General features: G+C 42.4%; 3 protein-coding genes across 3 annotated transcripts; 2 read left to right on the top strand and 1 right to left on the bottom strand.

Annotated features, from left to right (window-relative positions):
* Positions 1-231: 231 nt before the first annotated feature.
* On the bottom strand, positions 232-4,217 carry kctd10 (potassium channel tetramerization domain containing 10). The gene is made up of 7 exons (XM_079162066.1): positions 4,158-4,217; positions 3,046-3,259; positions 2,771-2,940; positions 2,119-2,205; positions 1,973-2,025; positions 1,652-1,847; positions 232-1,530 (listed from the first exon to the last, which is right to left on the bottom strand). Exons 1-7 carry the CDS (start codon positions 4,158-4,160, stop codon positions 1,312-1,314), a joined length of 942 nt encoding a protein of 313 aa, XP_079018192.1. The 5' UTR covers positions 4,161-4,217; the 3' UTR covers positions 232-1,311.
* A 469-nt stretch (positions 4,218-4,686) lies between these two features.
* On the top strand, positions 4,687-13,603 carry ube3b (ubiquitin protein ligase E3B). The gene is made up of 27 exons (XM_079160488.1): positions 4,687-5,024; positions 5,183-5,351; positions 5,478-5,595; positions 5,751-5,810; positions 5,894-5,998; positions 6,079-6,175; positions 6,286-6,371; positions 6,492-6,574; positions 6,718-6,823; positions 6,916-7,036; positions 7,159-7,336; positions 7,500-7,666; positions 7,778-7,945; positions 8,039-8,210; positions 8,319-8,437; positions 8,513-8,627; positions 8,725-8,824; positions 8,903-9,022; positions 9,103-9,279; positions 9,372-9,482; positions 9,568-9,705; positions 9,790-9,855; positions 9,937-9,995; positions 10,099-10,281; positions 10,517-10,628; positions 10,779-10,871; positions 10,959-13,603. The coding sequence occupies exons 2-27, from the start codon at positions 5,191-5,193 to the stop codon at positions 11,148-11,150; spliced, it is 3,207 nt and encodes a 1,068-aa protein (XP_079016614.1). The 5' UTR covers positions 4,687-5,024; positions 5,183-5,190; the 3' UTR covers positions 11,151-13,603.
* Positions 13,604-14,142: 539 nt separating this feature from the next.
* On the top strand, positions 14,143-17,324 carry aldh3b4 (aldehyde dehydrogenase 3 family, member B4; the record flags this gene model as incomplete). Its single annotated transcript, XM_079160575.1, has 10 exons — positions 14,143-14,201; positions 14,623-14,818; positions 14,925-15,035; positions 15,326-15,446; positions 15,541-15,626; positions 16,038-16,119; positions 16,198-16,587; positions 16,665-16,831; positions 16,930-17,029; positions 17,125-17,324. 10 exons carry the CDS (start codon positions 14,143-14,145, stop codon positions 17,322-17,324), a joined length of 1,512 nt encoding a protein of 503 aa, XP_079016701.1.
* Positions 17,325-17,650: the final 326 nt, after the last annotated feature.

Genomic DNA, 17,650 nt, shown 5'->3' with positions numbered 1-17,650 from the left:
ATCTGTATTATTAGTCGATGATGAATTTGCCTTTTCCACGAAAGAATATAAACCATTACGTTTTAACGTAATTTGGGGCCTGGACTGTAAATCAAAACAAAACTATACTTTAATGTACTAAACTCATAAAATGCTTAATGTGTTATTATGATTCTCAAAATTGAGCCATATGTGTTATACTTTTGTATTTCCACTGACAATGGGAATAAGCAGATTAAAAACAGAAAAAAAAAAGATTTGTAGAAATTTATTTGTGATAAAGTATGTATAAATATAAAACATACATATATGTTCACTTCTGTACAACAGACCTACAAGTACTGTGATTGTTAGACATGTTTAAACTAAAACCTATCGTGTGCAAACATTCTCCGATGAATGCGGGGATGAAGGACAGGTCTAATTTCTCTCCCTGTTAGAAGCTTGTAGACAGGATTCCCTTCCTGCTCGGGAGATCTCCTGTTACAGCCATTCACTTCAACCTCAGCATCCATCATTCAATCCCCCCGGTACATTTAACACCTCAGGTCACAGCTCAGGTTCCCTCCACTGAAAATAATAATGAGCATTTATGGGAGTGAAGGGAAAATGCATACATGATCAAACTAAATATGGCAGAAGCACTACAGTGACATGTTGTCACCTGTGATATCTTAACTATCAAAAATTAATACAGTTCAAAAAAATGTACTTGCTATAATCCACAGGCTACAAAAATAGCCATGGTAACGTATTCTAAAAGTAAAGTAGTGCCCCCATGTGGCCCCATTGTGTACAACATCTGGTTAATCCACTGATGAACTTACAGTGGACCCGTCAGAAGCACGGTAAGGAGAGGCAAACATTATGTACATTAGCTGCTAACATGATATCATTCGTGTTCTCCTGCTTGTAATGTAGTAAAGACCTCAAGTAACTGATGTATACCGACAATACTCTTTGTTTTCACACGATCAGGTAAAGCTGTGGTCACCTGCAGTTTTGAATGCAAACACTCAGGTCTAGGGGTTCCTGCACACTAGCAGGAAACAGTGATAGAAGTTATCATGACCAACAAACAGAGAACAAAACACTACAGCCTGTCAGACCACACAACGAAGATGACACACACACACACACAAATAAACACAAAAATCACGTCACCACTACACACTGTTGTAAGACACGCATCTCATCGTAGTCTCCTGGAGAAACAGCTGGTAACATAAGAGTGGGAGTGAGACAGAAAGGCGCTGGGTGATGTAAGGCACAAGCGTGGTGCAAACACTGTCCAGGGTCAGAGACACGGGCCGGCGGGTCGAAGGAGAAAGGTCACTGGTGGTGGTGAGTGCGGTCATCGGGTCGTTTGATATGAATCCTACGAACTCGCTCAATTCGGTCGCGCTCCTCGTCCTCATCCAGATGATGAGAACGTCCTGCAGCGCCCCCTGTGGCCTCCAGCAGGGCATTGTCCGGACCCCTCCCGTCATGGGACTCGTACAGGAGGATGTTGAGGGTCTCCTCGTAGATTCGTGCCTCGGGGAACTCCACCTAGCAGAGTAGCGGAGCGTTACACAACAGATTAGAGATATTTTAACAACATTCTGTAGCTCTACATTTACAAAAGACCAGAGAACTCTTCTGGGTGGTCATATAACAAACACGTGTTTACCTTTGTCTGCTTCTTTTCTGTGGCATAAACAATGGAGGTGCAGCACACTTCAGCAATCTTACGCCCCTGGCCATAAAACGACCAACAACAGATCTCATCCCCGATCACATCTTTGATGAAGAGAACTCGACCGTTGAACCGCAGTGACAGCTTGTCAAACAGCTCAATATTTTTCAGCATGTTGTCATCGGAATTGCTGGTGGGAAAACAAAAAAAGTGTTACAGGACGGTTATTTATTTATTATTAAAGAACTTTGACGATTTCCCCACTTTATGCTTTTTCTTAATTAGACATCCTGATATCAGATGAAAAGAACTCACCTGGTATATGAATATTTGTTGTTGCTTCGGTTATACAGCAGTTTGACAGTAGGCTGCGAAGACACAGACGTTTGTGTTTTGAAAGAAAAATTACAACTTCTCTTGATATTGAACATGAAAAATTCAGCACGTTGTATATAACCTACCTTATTTGAGGTTGCAATAAGCTTCTGCTCCTCCTTGGATGATGTCATCAGAGGCACTTTACAAAGGGGTTCATAACTTTCTTTGTTCTGTACGAGAAAATAATGTTTTTATTATTTATTCTATTATAATAATTCCACCTGCTAAACTGGAACATTCAGAGTATAATAGGAGAAACGAGGCCACCTGGTGGAACAGAGTAATAAAAAAAGATGAAGGATATAAAACTCACTCCCTATGATTTTTAGACTTTCTATGCAGATTGTTTAAAACTGTTTTCATACAGATTTTATGTTCCGCATAATAGTAGAAAAATAAATACAACAATAATAACTTTCACCGATATTTTGATACATTGGATTTTTCTTAACAATGGATAAATGTTTCATATCAAAATGAACAGATAGATTGATCTTACATATATTATTATATACTGTATTAATATACAGTGCAGTTCACTGGATTTAAACCGTTAAAACGTATTTAATCAGCACTTAAATAAAAACTCTAAATTTGAGGTGGAACGATAGGAATTTCAGAAATAATTCCAAAGAAATAGGACTTAGTAATTGTTCTGTGGAGTTCATTTTACACAAATTCTGAAGTCTGAATATGTTGCCCTGCCTAGCGGACAGCCCTATATGGTGAAGGTACCTGCAGGGCAGCTGTGCACTCGTCAGCGAGGCCTTGGACAAGATAATACTTGGCCTCAGCGAGCAGTTCCTCAGTTTCCCGTCGGCTGTCTGGGAGTGGCACTGCCCCGTCTCTAAGGTAGTTCAGGATCGTCCCGAAATGTTTCCCACAGCGATCGATCAAAATCCAACCTTTGGATATAAAATGGTGAAACATTAGTTAGTAAAAGATCGTGGTCAGAGCAGGGCTGGCATAAGCCCTGCATATAATATAAACATTTCCCCCCAACAGCTCACCTTCACTGTCTGTGAGGACCTCCATCCTGCCACTGAACATGGCTTTGAGCATCGTGTCCTGTTTGGTTAGTGTCTGCATTGTAGTGTAGTACAGTGCCCCACCCACATTCAATTTCACATATTTAGAGCTGGGGCTAGATCCCTTGAAGGATGTAGTCCGGGTTGTAGCTGCCGGCACTGCCGAGCTCACCACGCTCTCTCCTGACATCTCTTCCTGGGAAAGACAAAGGTGAAATATAGGGACACCTGAATCAGGGCTGGTGTTTCACTGGATTAGCTCGGTTTGGGGCACCGAGTGGAAACAGACTCTTGACACACAGGTCTATATTAACGTAGACAGCTTTTCTAATCTGCAAAATAATAAATTCCGATTCCAATAAATCTAACAATAAATCTAATAAATACATAAATCTAACAATTTGTGACTCGGGTTTTATTGCAGACGATGGACTCTGAAACTTAAGAGCTTATGCAAGACTTTATTGATAGTAAATAAATGTCATCAAGGATGGGGCAATACTTTTATTTATATAATGGGATTACTGGAAATATGTTATGCACGAAAAAGCTATAATAAAACGTGTTTTTCCTTCAAAGAATTATAGACGTGTATTCGCAATATGTCAATAATAAACAAAACAACTGTAGCTATATGTCCTGGTGTCTTTCATACTTTTAAGAGACATTTTCTTTTTGTTTGTATTCATGTTCATGCAGCCACGATAAAGCTACGAAAAAGCTGGAAAAGTAAAGAGAAAATTAAAAGAGAGCATTAACGTAACAGTCTATGGAACTTTACTATGTGGCTGGTATCCTTTATTAAAAACGCAAATAGCGTTATTACGGTTGAACGACTGTTCACGGCTTTTCCTCCTCTGTGTACCGTAAAACACTGAACCGCATCCTTAAATCTAGTAATGCTAAATAGTAATTTGATTTTTAGCTAGCACTGCTAATGAGCTAGCTAACTAGTTAGCATCAACTAAAGTTATCAATATTATGCCAAATCTGTCAAAACATACACATATTATGATACTGGCTGTTTGGACATCTCTACATAACGTTATCAACTGGTTTGTAATTTGATTTTTATAAAACAGAAGTATATTTACCATAGAACCCGCAACAGACTTTATAACTGTAGCTTGCTAACGTCAGTCAGCTAACACCCACTTCCTTCCGGTCCGACGCTGCGCAGTTATAAAGAATGACGTCAACGTCCCCCTGCCCCGTTTAAAGGGACAGTTAACATTATGTTGTTAAACGTTACAGAGTGTTCGAGGTGAGGTGAAATAAGACAAAATGAAACACCCCACTTGAGCCCACTTTTTGTCACACTACTTTTAATTAACATATTGAAGAACATCGCTTTAATTACATTAGCCTCCACATTTCCGCTGTTGAAGGAGTAACAGTGATAACAGTCCCCCCGCCACTCACTCAACTGCCGGGACAAAACCTTTATCCAATAGCGACATTACAAAGTTTCTGTTGTAACAACACGAACAAAGATATTTGGCTTTATCTGAGACCTCCTATTGATAAACACTCTCACATAACGATTTATAAATCAAGACAAACACTACCCGGACGCATTTAGTGCGACACAAGGGATTAATGGCCGCAGTCAATGTACGGACCTCCTCTCATTGTTTACATTTCGAAACAGTATGTCCACCGTGTTTTTCAGGTTGTCATTGATACAGACTCAACCCTAACACCACTATGACGACAAATATCGCTGAATGGATGTGAAAAGATTCTCAGTGAGAGAGAATCAAGTCGACCAGCGGCGAACTAGCCCTGTGTGCTAACTAACCCAGCTCCATCTTTCCCGTGTCGTCCGCGGCTCCAAAGATGGCAAGTTAGTCTTCATCTTTCGTCCTGCTCGGATCTCAAGGACAACCAAATGACTGAAGAGGTATAGCGCCAGTTGAGCCTAAAGGCCAGACAAAATCTCCATTTGAGGAAAATCGCACGTAAGTTCACTCAAAATGCGAAGATGTGCAGTTGTTGGGATGCTACATTACCACAGTCACAATATTTATAAAGCGCAGATATGTGCGCTGCCACTACAATCAATACAATCGTGCGGATGATCAGTGTATGGACCTTTTGTTAAATGCTTCTTTTCCAGGGTGCACAATGTTTAGTGTACCCCAAAGCTCCAAGTCCGAGTTCCTGGACAAAGCCAGGCAGGCCAGGGAGGAAAGGAAAGGACACAAGGACAAGGAGAAATCAGCAACCCTCATGCAAGCCCTGGTCAGGAGATTTCTCTGTCGCTGCAGACTCCAGAAGCAAATACGGTAGTCTCTTATCTTATTTCTTGCAGATTCATTAGTCACCTATGATTTGCGGAGATTTGAGTTCATATTTGGTGTCATCATGTTCATGCAATTGTTGGCTCAATAATAATGTCTGTGTCTCACCAGGAAAGAGGTTGATGAGTATTTTCAAGCTTCTGAAACCGGGACATCAAAAAGAAATGCGCTTTCAATTTTCAAAATTGCTAGGAAATTACTTTTCGTATACCGCCAAGAGGACAAGATGGTGAGTTTGTTAATAACAATCAATAGTACACAAGAAGTACAAGCTAGTTCACTTTCATAATAATGTTGTTTGCTTACCTTTTGTGGAGGCTACATAGAACATAACAGTAGTAGTTTAAACTCTGGTTTTCGGCTTCACTTTTTCACACTGTACAGAGGTTCGAGAAGCTCTGTCGTGCAATCCTTGCCAGCATGGAGGTTGAAAACGAACCTAAAGTGAGTGTGCCTATACTTTTACCAACCACATACCAAACGGTCTTTAAAATGTCTCAGTGACTGATCTCACATCTGGGCCTCAGGTCTGGTATGTTTCCTTGGCTCTCTCCAAAGACCTCACCATTCCCTGGCTGAAACAGATAAAAGATGTGCTGTGGACCTGCTGTCAACTACTGAAACATTTAAAGGTTGGTCTTGATTTGACATGTTTTAATATTCGTGTTATGACTTTAATTGTACAACTCACTCTCTGTTTTGTCATACGCAGCCTGACATTCTTCAGGACAATAAATTGGTAACGCTTTACCTCTCCGTGCTGGTGACCTTCACGGACACTTCCACCTGGCGGATAGTCCGAGGGAAGGGTGAGTCTTAAGTCAAGCTGATGTCGTTATTGTAAACATATCTTTTGTTATTGCAGGACATGCTTTCTGCAACAACAAAAAACACAATACTTTCCCCCTCATTATTTCAGGAGAAGCTCTCAGACCCGCTTTGACGAGGATTTGTGAAAATATCATGGGCCATCTCAATCAAAAGGGATTCTATTCAATACTGCAGGTTCAGTTGTACAGCTCATACCTTTTCAGTTCCATCAAGAGATTCAATGAAGTATTGTGACACCTTCTTTCTTCTTATCGTATTAATACAAATGATGTCATCTTCCCTTTTCTGTTTTAGATCTTGCTGACTAATGGCCTGGCTCGTTCTAAACCATCTCTCTCCAAAGGCACTCTAACAGCTATCTTCTCTTTGTCATTACGGTGAGCTGGTAGTTTGGTGGTTGTAATTGCTATTCAAGAGGAAATTGCTATTCCATTTGTAATACATGAAGTGGAGGAGACGTCTTGTCTCCAATTCGGTTACATCCAGTTAGCTTTGTGTTTTCTGTGTTTTTATTTTCCAGGCCAGTCATTGCTGCTCACTTCTCTGATAACCTACTAAGATCATTCCTACTTCACATCATGTCGGTTCCAGCCGTCGTATCCCACCTCAGCGTGCTTACCCCAGAGGTAAAAGCCCCGACACATATCGCATGTTGTTGAGCATAATAATAATTTGCACTGTTAGAGAGTAGGTTATAATATCTGGTCTTTCTCAATAGTGTATGGCGTCCATTCAGACGCACGACCTGCTGCGTAAGTTCATTCTGTTTCTCAGCCGGGAAGAACAATGTCTGGACATCTGCGTGTGTCTCGAGGGAAGCCACACACTCTGCTTACTTGGTATAGTATTTTGGATAAATATGTACATTGATGCGATCTAGTTGTGCACCGAGAGAACCATTGTGTGTCCAGTGGCCTGTTCGTTTTACCGTTGCCAACCACATCTTTTTCATGTTTGATAGGCAACCTGATTCACTTGGGCTATTTTACTGAGAAAGTCCTTGAAGAGGAGGCCAATCATTTTGTGAAGGACCTGACTGACATGCTCTCCTACTGCCAGAGATATGTATCCCAAAAGAAGTCCAACCTCACCCACTGGCACCCTGTCCTGGGCTGGTTCTCCCAAACTGTAGACTACGGGTCAGTGAAATACAAAAGTTAACATTTTAATGTCTTAGTTAGCACAAGAGCTGACTTGTAATTAAGTAGTTTCTCTGTTTTCTTTTGTTAAAAGAAAAAAAGGTCCGGTATTTCTATCTGAATTTGTCTCCCCTCTGTGTCCTCTATCTCCCGTTCCCTGTAGTCTGAATGAGTCAATGCCGCTGGTCACTAAACAGCTTCAGTACCTGTGGGGTGTTTCTGTCATTCGGACGCTCTTCAGTGACGTCCTCTCTAAAAAGCTGGAGAGTCAGGAGCCCACTCCTCCACCCCCGCAGCCGAGCACCTCACAAAACAATCTACCAGTTAAAAGTGAGTTATTAACTCCACCCTATTCTACCATTTTAAGAACGTTTTAAAAGGTTTAAAGAGGTCCTTGACGGTCCTTTGCGTCCCCGGTATGTTGTGTCTGTGTTTTGACAGACCTCTTCAAGCGTGCATTTCAGAAGTCGGCTTCTGTACGGAACATCCTGAAACCAGTCGGAGGGAAGCGAGTCGACTCAGCTGAGGTTCAGAAGGTGTGCAGCATCTGTGTGCTCTACCAGACTGCTCTCTCTACACTAACGCAGATACGACTCCAGATACTCACCGGTCAGTTCCAGAATCTCACATCTTTTAAGTCATACAAACATACAGTGTTTTGGAAGTTCATGAGGAAGTCTTGACTCTCTGCATTCTCTGCAGGTCTGACACATCTGGATGACCTTTTGCCCAAACTTTGGGCCTTCATCTGTGAGCTCGGTCCTCAGGGAGGCCTCAAACTCTTCATGGAGTGTCTGAACAACGACACCGAAGAGTCCAAGCAGCTCCTGGCTATGCTCATGCTCTTCTGTGACTGCTCACGGCACCTCATCACGTAATTTTATGGATTTAAAAAAAAGACGAAAAACATTTGTTACTGTGGTGTGCATGACATGCCCCATGTAGGAGCAACATTTTATCACACACTGTTAATGTGTTACAGAATCCTGGATGACATTGAGGTGTATGAAGAACAAACATCTTTCAAGATCGAAGAACTCATCACCATCTCTTCTTTTCTCAACACATTTGTGTACAAGATGGTATGGGATGGCATCTTAGGTGAGTGTGCGACGTCACTGAATCTTGACAGTTACGATGAATGGGTTTGACTGAAAAAACTTTTTTATCTAATAGAAAATGCAAAGGGGGAGAAACTGGAGTTGTTCCACAGTGTTCATGGCTGGTTGATGGTGCTTTATGAGCGAGACTGCAGGCGACGATTCTCTCCGGATGACCACTGGCTACGCAAGTAAATACAAACACTGAGTGAACACATTGGCCTTCTGTTTAAGCTTAGTGATCCCATTTAAAAGCTCACCTTTGCATCTCTGTGGTGTTGCGTTCAGGGACCTGAAGCCCAGCCTGTTGTTCCAAGAGCTGGAGAAAGGCAAGAAAAGAGCCCAGCTTTTACTGCAGTACATCCCACATGTGATCCCACACAAAAACGTGAGTAAAAAGGACATTTTCATCCATGTGAAATTTTTTTATTTTCAGTTCTATAATTACATTTCCTCTCCTTTTTAGAGGGTGCTGCTGTTCAGGAACATCGTTACAAAGGAGAAAGAAAGTTTAGGATTGGTAGAAACGAGCTCTGCTTCACCACATGTCACCCATATTACCATTCGTCGCTCACGGATGTTGGAGGTATGGATCAGATCAGATATAGAGCAAAAATCTCCATGCCAGTTCCTCCGTAATAACATGTTGTATTTCTCTGTCCTAAGGATGGATATGACCAGCTCCGCAGATTACCGGCAAATTCCATTAAAGGCGTCATTCGTGTCAAGTTTGTCAACGATCTGGGAGTAGACGAGGCTGGTATCGATCAGGATGGTGTGTTCAAAGAGTTTCTAGAGGAGATCATCAAGAAAGTGTTCAATCCTGCTCTCAACCTTTTCAAGGTAAGCCAGGCAGATATAAAGCTTGCTTTAAGCACCACACCACTGCTGCGGACATTGATTTTACGGCTCTGTATGATTTCTATGTTCTGTAGACTACGAGTGGAAATGAAAGGCTGTATCCTTCACCAACATCTTACATCCATGAGAACCATTTGCAGCTGTTTGAGTTTGTGGGGAAGATGCTCGGGAAAGCCATATATGAGGTATGTTTGTTGATTGATTTGTTGTTCTTACTCTGAACACCGTTTTGGGTAATCTTCGGCTGATGTGTGAATTCTGTATGCTCAGGGCCTCGTTGTGGACGTCCCTTTTGCCTCCTTCTTCCTCAGTCAAGTCTTGGGTCACCACCACAGCACTTTCTACAGCTCCATCGACGAGCTGCCCTCGCTGGACTCTGAGTTCTACAAGAACCTCACTTCCATCAAGGTCGGCTAGAATTACACTTGGACAAATTGTTTGTCACTAATTTATCCCATTTAAATCTCTTATCTCACATCCTTCATCTTTCAGCGCTACGATGGCGATGTGGGGGATCTAGGACTGTCGTTGTCCTATGATGAGGATGTTATGGGCCAGGTAAGAACAGACAGTGTGGAAGACATGAAGCAGTGTAGTTAAATACATGAAATTCATAAGCTATACTTTGTTCCCTTACAGCTCGTCTGTCATGAGTTGATACCTGGGGGGAAAACCATGCAAGTCACCAACGAAAACAAGTATGTCAATTCATATCCATTCCAAAAACTCTTTTAAAATGTTTCTGATTGTTGTGTACTCTATACTGTCTAACGCTGACTTAAACTCTTCCATTTCCTGCAGGATCAGCTACATCCACCTCATGGCCCACTTCCGGATGCACACGCAGATTAAGGAGCAAACTGCAGCTTACATCCGGGGCTTCCGCAGCATTATTAACCCAGAGTGGCTGCACATGTTTTCCACGCCTGAGGTTCAGCGTCTTGTCTCGGGAGACAATGCAGAGATTGATCTCGATGACCTCAAGTAGGTGACATTTCAGACATCTTTTAATGAGCAGACTAAATTCTTATTCTTTACTTGCTGTGCCACTACAACAGTCTCCTCAGTAAATGTGTCCCAAATTTAGCAGAACTTTTCTGTTAATTCAGAAGTTTCCTGAATCCAAACACTTTGTTAGAGGTGCTCGGACTTTGTCCTTCATCTCTGCTTCCTGTGCACAGAGACGCTCATCATTGTTGTCTTCGCTGCTCTTTCTCAGGAAGCATACGGTCTACTATGGAGGTTTTCACAGCAGCCATCGTGTCATCATCTGGCTGTGGGACATCCTGTCCAGTGACTTCACTGCTGACGAGAGGGCTATGTTCCTTAAAGTAAGGTGTTTTACAAATTGTCCTCTGAGGCAGATTTGTGATTTTGTGCTATACAAATTAAATAGAAATTAAAATTTCACAGCCAAAAGCTGTTCATTTCTACCCCCAAGTGCTTTACTATTGTCTCATTTATTCCTGTGTGTTTTACAGTTTGTTACCAGCTGCTCCAGGCCGCCTCTTCTAGGTTTTGCCTACCTCAAACCACCTTTCTCCATCCGTTGTGTGGAAGTTTCAGATGATCAGGTAGGAATAGGAAAGGAGCAAATGGATGAAAAGCTGTGAGGCATCCATGTGTTACGTTTGTACTAACAGAGCCTTTCCTGTGTCTAGGACACCGGAGACACCCTTGGCAGTGTTCTTCGGGGCTTTTTCACAATCCGCAAGAAGGAGCCTGGTGGTCGACTTCCCACTTCATCAACATGCTTTAACCTACTCAAGTTGCCCAATTACAGCAAGAAGAGCATCTTGCGTGACAAGCTGCGCTACGCTATCAGTATGAACACAGGCTTTGAGCTCTCCTAACTCAGTTGCATCAGGACAATCTTCGCAGGAGGCTTGTGTTCAGCAGCCTGAGCCGAGCAAGAGGCTCGACATACCTGGACAGGAGCCTGTCAAGTCAAAGGGGGGGGATCACCGAAACAAAGGGGGAACAATGAAGGACCTACAAGGACTCTCCTTTTGGTGTCTTTTTAAAACTGGACGAGCTCTGCTCTACGTCAGCCCACTCCCTTACATCGAAGGGGATGCTGTTTCTGCAGCACAATCCAATTTTTAGCATCTCCCTTTTGCCACTCCCAAAATTCAATATGTTGTGTATTTAACTTGATGAACTACGGATATACAGTGGCTAGAACTCTCATTCTCAGGCTTAACAGAATCACGCTCGGATCTAACACTCCCATTTTAAGCGAACTGGAAAGCAATACAGATGCAATGCAAACCATTATACACGTGGTGGAACTCGAGCGATGGGTTGTTAATATACTTACAAGCTTGGACCCCATTATCCGAGCAACTTTTAGCTGATATTGGATGAGTCTTAAAATGTTCTGCTGAACATAATGCATCTTTTATAAATGGAAGACAAATCAATGTCTTGTGTTAAACCTCCATGAAGGAGGAGTGGCTCACAGCAGTGATCCTGTGGTGATTACATTATGTCCCATTTCTAGGAAACTCATTTTGACCTCACTCCATTTCTCCCCACTAAAAGACGCAGCAGTCACCTGAGGGAGACGCTGGTTTTTATGTTCTCATTTGAAAAATCTGCCTCAGTTCTGGTGAAGCAGCAGTGACTCTTGACAAGAAAAATAAAATCTTCCTGCTGTTGTTTGATTTAGAAAAGATGTCCTTGCTGTAGCTTTTTTTTTTTTTTTTTTTTTACTTTTGAGTAAAAAAGGAACTGAAAATGTTTGGGCACTAAATTGTACCCGCCCAGTAAATCAGACACAGCAGTTCATTGTCACACATCTGTGCTTGACCTTGTCACTCCAAAAAAATGAAAAGTAAAGTTAATCAATGATGTTAGTCTTCATACTTACTACGAGTAAAACTGAAGATTTCTCACAACACCTTTGAATAACGCTGAGTGCCTCATATATTGCCACCCCCCCCCTTTGCTCTTTGCTCTCACATGTTTGACTGTAACCAATAACCACGTATATCGGAAACAAGCCATAGAAACGGGGGCTATGTACCTGGACTTATTCTCTACTTCTACTAACAAAAAAGCGCAGAAACCCAACCACTACCATTGCAGCAACAACAACAACAACAACAACAACAACAACAACAACAACAACAACAACAACATCAATAACAACCGAGGAGGGTTTAATACAATGCCCTCCGATCTCTGTGGACCTTTTGAGCCATGTGGAAAACGAATTTGGGGTTTAAAAACCTCTCAACATGATGTCATGGACTGGTTTATTGCTTGATTTTATGTTCCCTTGGATAGAAATGTTGCATAGAGGGACACAAGGGGGAATGTTACCTTATCAGCCTAAATATTACTTAACACAGGGTTCAATTAGATCATATAGTCAAGGAAGTGAGTCATTTACCAGAAAGAGGACTGAAACTTCCAAAGAAAGGGTTAAAAAGTCAATATAAATTCTTTAACAAGTTCTTTATTATGCAAAAAAATGTTTTCTGTCATGAATGAGTATAGGATACTTGTTAATAAGTAACACAAGCTATAGAGCAATCTGGTCATTATTGCCATGATTCTAACTAGTAATCTCGTGGCAATTATAATATGTAACACTGGTCGTATTGAATTTACCCGCAGAATACTAATGAGATCAAACTAATTTCTGATCAGACACATCAGTCAGGAGGATCTTGCTCCAGCGCTCCGCCTCCTCATTTATTCCAGCAAGAAGTGGAAACACTGCGAATGGATTTAAACGACATGCTACACTTGAGTGTGTGTTAAGTGTGCAAGAGAGATGAAAGTTACCTCAAAAGCTTGTCTGTCTCGTGATGAGGTCACTCATCTGATTTTAAAATGATGTCAAGAGTAGGCTAGACTTTTAAGTGTACCGGTGGACTGCTGATGCTGACCGTTGACTATCCGCTCTTTTAGTACAAAAACGAATAAAAATGACCCTGAAAATGTTCCCATTCTTCCTGTGAAAGTTTTCATCTTTTCTTCAAGTGTCTTTGAGACTGGCTACACTACAGTATGGAGTGTGTTGTCAAAAAAAAGAGATTCCCATGTAAGATTTGTCCATGTGTAAGATACTTTTTGTCTATGTAATGTTAAATCATGTGTACCCGTATTATATAAATCATTTGCTTTGAATCATGTCTGTTTTTTCCCTCTTCAGCACTGGCTGACGTTAATATTTCCATTATATACTGGAATTTTAATTCCTTGTAAGTTTTGACAAATGTGTTGCTCCATTTTAATGTTCACACTTGGATTGCAATTTCTGTTCATTTTAAAGATTTTTTTTTTTAAACCATTTTTTCCCCCTGGTGTACGATTTATTATTTTAATAATAAATAATTCAGTACATTTATATCTATGTATTTCATTGTTGCATTTTGTTTACGGAGTTAGGAAAGCAACGTTTAAATTAAGCCTGGTGTTTCCTTACACATACAAGAATGATCCCAGTCACTTCCACACAGTGAGACGTGCAGCGTATTGATTTAACACACGTATCATTAAATTATAGTTTATTACAAACACCTGCGGGGTCTGGAACCCCACTGTGGAATGGATCTTCTGCGCATGACTGAAGTGCATTGTTGACAGTCTGGTGATTGACAGCAGACCCCGTTTGAACCATTAACAGGCGGCTGCGGGATTGAGAATGTGTCATAACGCTACATTTTCTGGTTTATTCCTAGTACCGCGCATGGCGGATTATGTCGTGAATGCGCGCGTCTGACTCGCACTCTCCATTGTGCTCGGTCCCTGCACTGCGTGACCCTTCGTGAGAGGTGAGCGGTGCTGTTGGGAGGTCTTTCACAACTCTCCAGCCGAACCTGCAGAACGGCCATGAGCAGTCCGCCGCGGCCGAGCCCTTCTCCCTCCCGATGGTTCAAAGCGCTGCGAAGGTAACGTTACATACCCAGTTTACATTAACGGGGTTGTCACTTGGTCATGAGTGTAGATTCCCTCAGTGGGTTAGAAAGGCCTACCTCTAGGCCCACATGATGCCTTGGAGTGGCTGGGTTCAAGATTATCAGTGCATCGCCTGATTGGCTGGACTTGTTTGTAGGATTTTCACAGTACTCCCTGCCAGTGGGGCTTTTACTTAACTGGTGCATTGGCTTAATTGCACACTAACTCCATTCAGAAAAGGTCCAGCAGTGGAGAATTCTTGACTGGAATAAACATGAGTGGGATAAAAAGGGCATGCTATGCTTGTCAGAGGAATGGCCGGTTAACATGCAGAAGGTATAGTGATAAACTATGGATTGAGGATGTGTTTAATTGCCCCTTTGGTGTTTAAAAACGAGTTGACTGCTGTTTCAGGACCAGGCTGGGGGAGCCCTGTCTGAAGACGTACCCTCTTGAATGTGTGGATGTGCTGAGGAGGGCGAGAGTCGCCTTTCGAGCGGGACGGACCATCAATGAGGTCTTCAGACTGGCTCAGCTGGATTCTGTGGTGCGGATGCTTGAGGAACACGAGTGTGACTTTGTGGATGCTCTTGCAAGGGACCTCCATAAGGTGAGGGGTGAAGCACTCAGCCGGAGTCGCCGTGCTTATAAAAAACAGGAGACGTTGACATAATGGTCCAATTAGTAATTGATTGATTTTTTTTTTTTTCAACCAGCCAAGGTTTGAGACAGTTGTGTCAGAATTGATTCTGGTCAAGAATGAAGCACTTCATGCCATCAACAACCTGAAGAAGTGGATGCAGCCGCAGCACGTGGAAAAGAACCTGGTGAGTTCGTTGCATTTATTTCCAATAACGTCTTCATAATATTATTGAGATTATTCATGATTTTCACAATCTTTATGGAGAGAACATTCTGTCTCGCTGCCACAAAGAAAGCATTATGCCGGCACCGCCAAAGCAGATTAAAGCTTCAGTTGCCTTGCCCTTTCTGTAAGACCGGAGTGGGCTGATGTCTTTCTGTTAGTTTCTGTTAGTCATCTGTGCACTGGTAAACCTTCACTCTGAGACTTCTCTTTCACTTGTAACTTCATTTTGCACTTGTCTGATTGATGTAGTCCACCACGTTGGATGAGTGTCTTATATTGAGTGAGCCGCTGGGGGTGGTGTTTATCATGGGGACCTGGTGCAGTCCAGTCCAAACGTGTCTGGTGCCGCTGGTAGGGGCCATCGCAGCAGGTGCAGAGACTCAAGACACTCATTTAATCAGTTTAATTCTATTATTATTTGTCCTTACACAGGCTTACTGATTATTTTGTATAAATGTGTGCAGGAAACTGTGCAATCATCAGCCCCTGTGAGTGCACCGCTCACACAGCAGAGCTTCTTCATCGTCTCATCCCCTTCTACTTGGACAATGTGAGTAATTACATGGCAGGAGGATGGAAAGTTTAATTTGTAAATTACAGTGGACCTTTTTTGTCTTAAGTCTTACAAAGGGGGACTTTTTGTGGGTCTTTTAGCTCAAATATTGAGCGATTTGAGTAAATTCCTAATATATCTCTCATTTGAGCCTAATGACTAACTTGTATGGATCCACTTTGAGAAGTAGGAAGTTGGTCTGTGGGCTTTTAAAGAAGGCATTCGTTCACAGACTCAAGTAGAGGTAAGATGTGGTCAAATCTGGAAGTGTAGAGAGAGAGACATCCAAGTTGACTCTCAAGCTTTGATTTTTAAGATGTAGGCCCACTGTGTGTATTGATTAGCAGGAAGGAGCTACAATTCAACAGTAAAAATGTTATCTGATCTAAAATTCTTGTTTTCTTCAAGGAATGTTTCCATGGGATTCTGGCTGGCACGAATGACTTGCCTGAAGTTGTGGAACTTAAATTCGACCATGTCTTCTTTACAGGTAAAGCTACATTTAGCTATAAAATAATTTTGTGATTATACATTGAATTATACATTAAGGATGTCTGTCAATCCCTAGGCAACAGGGAGGAGGGAAGCAGAATTGCTCAGGCTGCAGCTCGGACACTCACACCCGCCACCCTGATTTTGGGTGGCAAGAACCCGTGTTATGTGGACCAACACTGTGACATTTCCATCACCGCACAACGCATCGCTTGGGCACGTTTTCACAACGCTGGACAGAGCTTGGTGGCTCCTGACTACATCTTGTGCCACACGGCTGTCCAAGCACGGCTGGTGCAGGCCCTGAAGTGCTGCTTGATGCAGTTCTACGGCTCTGATCCCAGGGAGTCCCGCAGTTATGGCCGCATGGTCAATCCAGAGATCTTCAACCGTACAAGAGACATGCTGTGGAGATCTGGCAAGGTGGCTGTGGGTGGCCAAGTGATAGAAGCAGAGAAATATATCGGTATGCATAAAAACATAGCAAACAGTGTGCATTACATTTAATACTGTTGTTAACTTCTTTCTTTTTTCTGTCTGAAGCCCCAACGATTTTGACGGAGGTGGCAGAGTCGGATCCCATCATGCAACAGGACATTTTTGGCCCAGTTCTTCCTGTTCTGACTGTAAACAATATGGAGGAAGCAATTGCCTTAATTAATAAGCAAGAGAAACCCCTCTGTGTGTATGCATATTCCAGCAGCAGCAAGGTACATGACAGACTCAAGTTAAGACACTGTATTGATTGTACGAGCCTAGTGCAGCCGATGTGTTTTCTGATCAAGAGTTGCCCTTTCTGACAATTCAGGTCATCTCAAGGCTAATGAGTGAGACCTCTAGTGGAAGCTTCTGCTCCAATGACAGCATCCTGCAGAGTCTGATGGTGGCTCTGCCATTCGGTGGAGTTGGTAAGTAGGTGGCAGCAGAGTACAAATTATGCAAAAGATTGTTGTGGAACAATACTACTCATGATATATCAACTCTCCCAACACTTTTTGAAAAGGTTCCAGTGGAATGGGTTCCTACCATGGCCGCCACAGCTTTGATACCTTCTCTCACAGGAAGTCATGCCTGCTAAGAGGCACGCGGTTTGAGTGTGTAACCTATCTGCGCTATCCACCCTATGAGGACCGCAATCTGTCTCTAATGACATGGGCCAGTACCCTGTCCCAGAAGAGCCAGGGCTGGTGCCAGATCCTGTGACGGTGTGGGAGGGTGATAACAGAGCCGTGCTGGAGGAAAGCCGAGTGTCCCTCAAGTCCTGACGGGCAAATTTATTGTATTAAAAATACATGAGAACAAAACCTAGTGGGATGCAGCCACATCTAACAGAGGGAGAGCAATATAAATAGTGGTTGTTCAATCACTGGTGATGACAATTGTAAAACCCAACAAGACCAAGAGATATTCTGCAGTATTTGAAGATCTCAGCTGCAGTACAACCAACTCAACTCAAAGTGTGCCTGTTTGATGAATGCAAAACAAAGATGTACATGTATTGGCTGAATGGTTTAAGATTTTGCCACAGT

The sequence above is a fragment of the Pholis gunnellus genome, assembly GCF_910591455.1.
Source record: "Pholis gunnellus genome assembly, chromosome: 6".
NCBI classification, from domain to species: Eukaryota; Metazoa; Chordata; class Actinopteri; order Perciformes; family Pholidae; genus Pholis; species Pholis gunnellus.
Note: the sequence above shows the minus strand (reverse complement) of the source record. Positions and strands in the feature narration are given on the sequence as shown.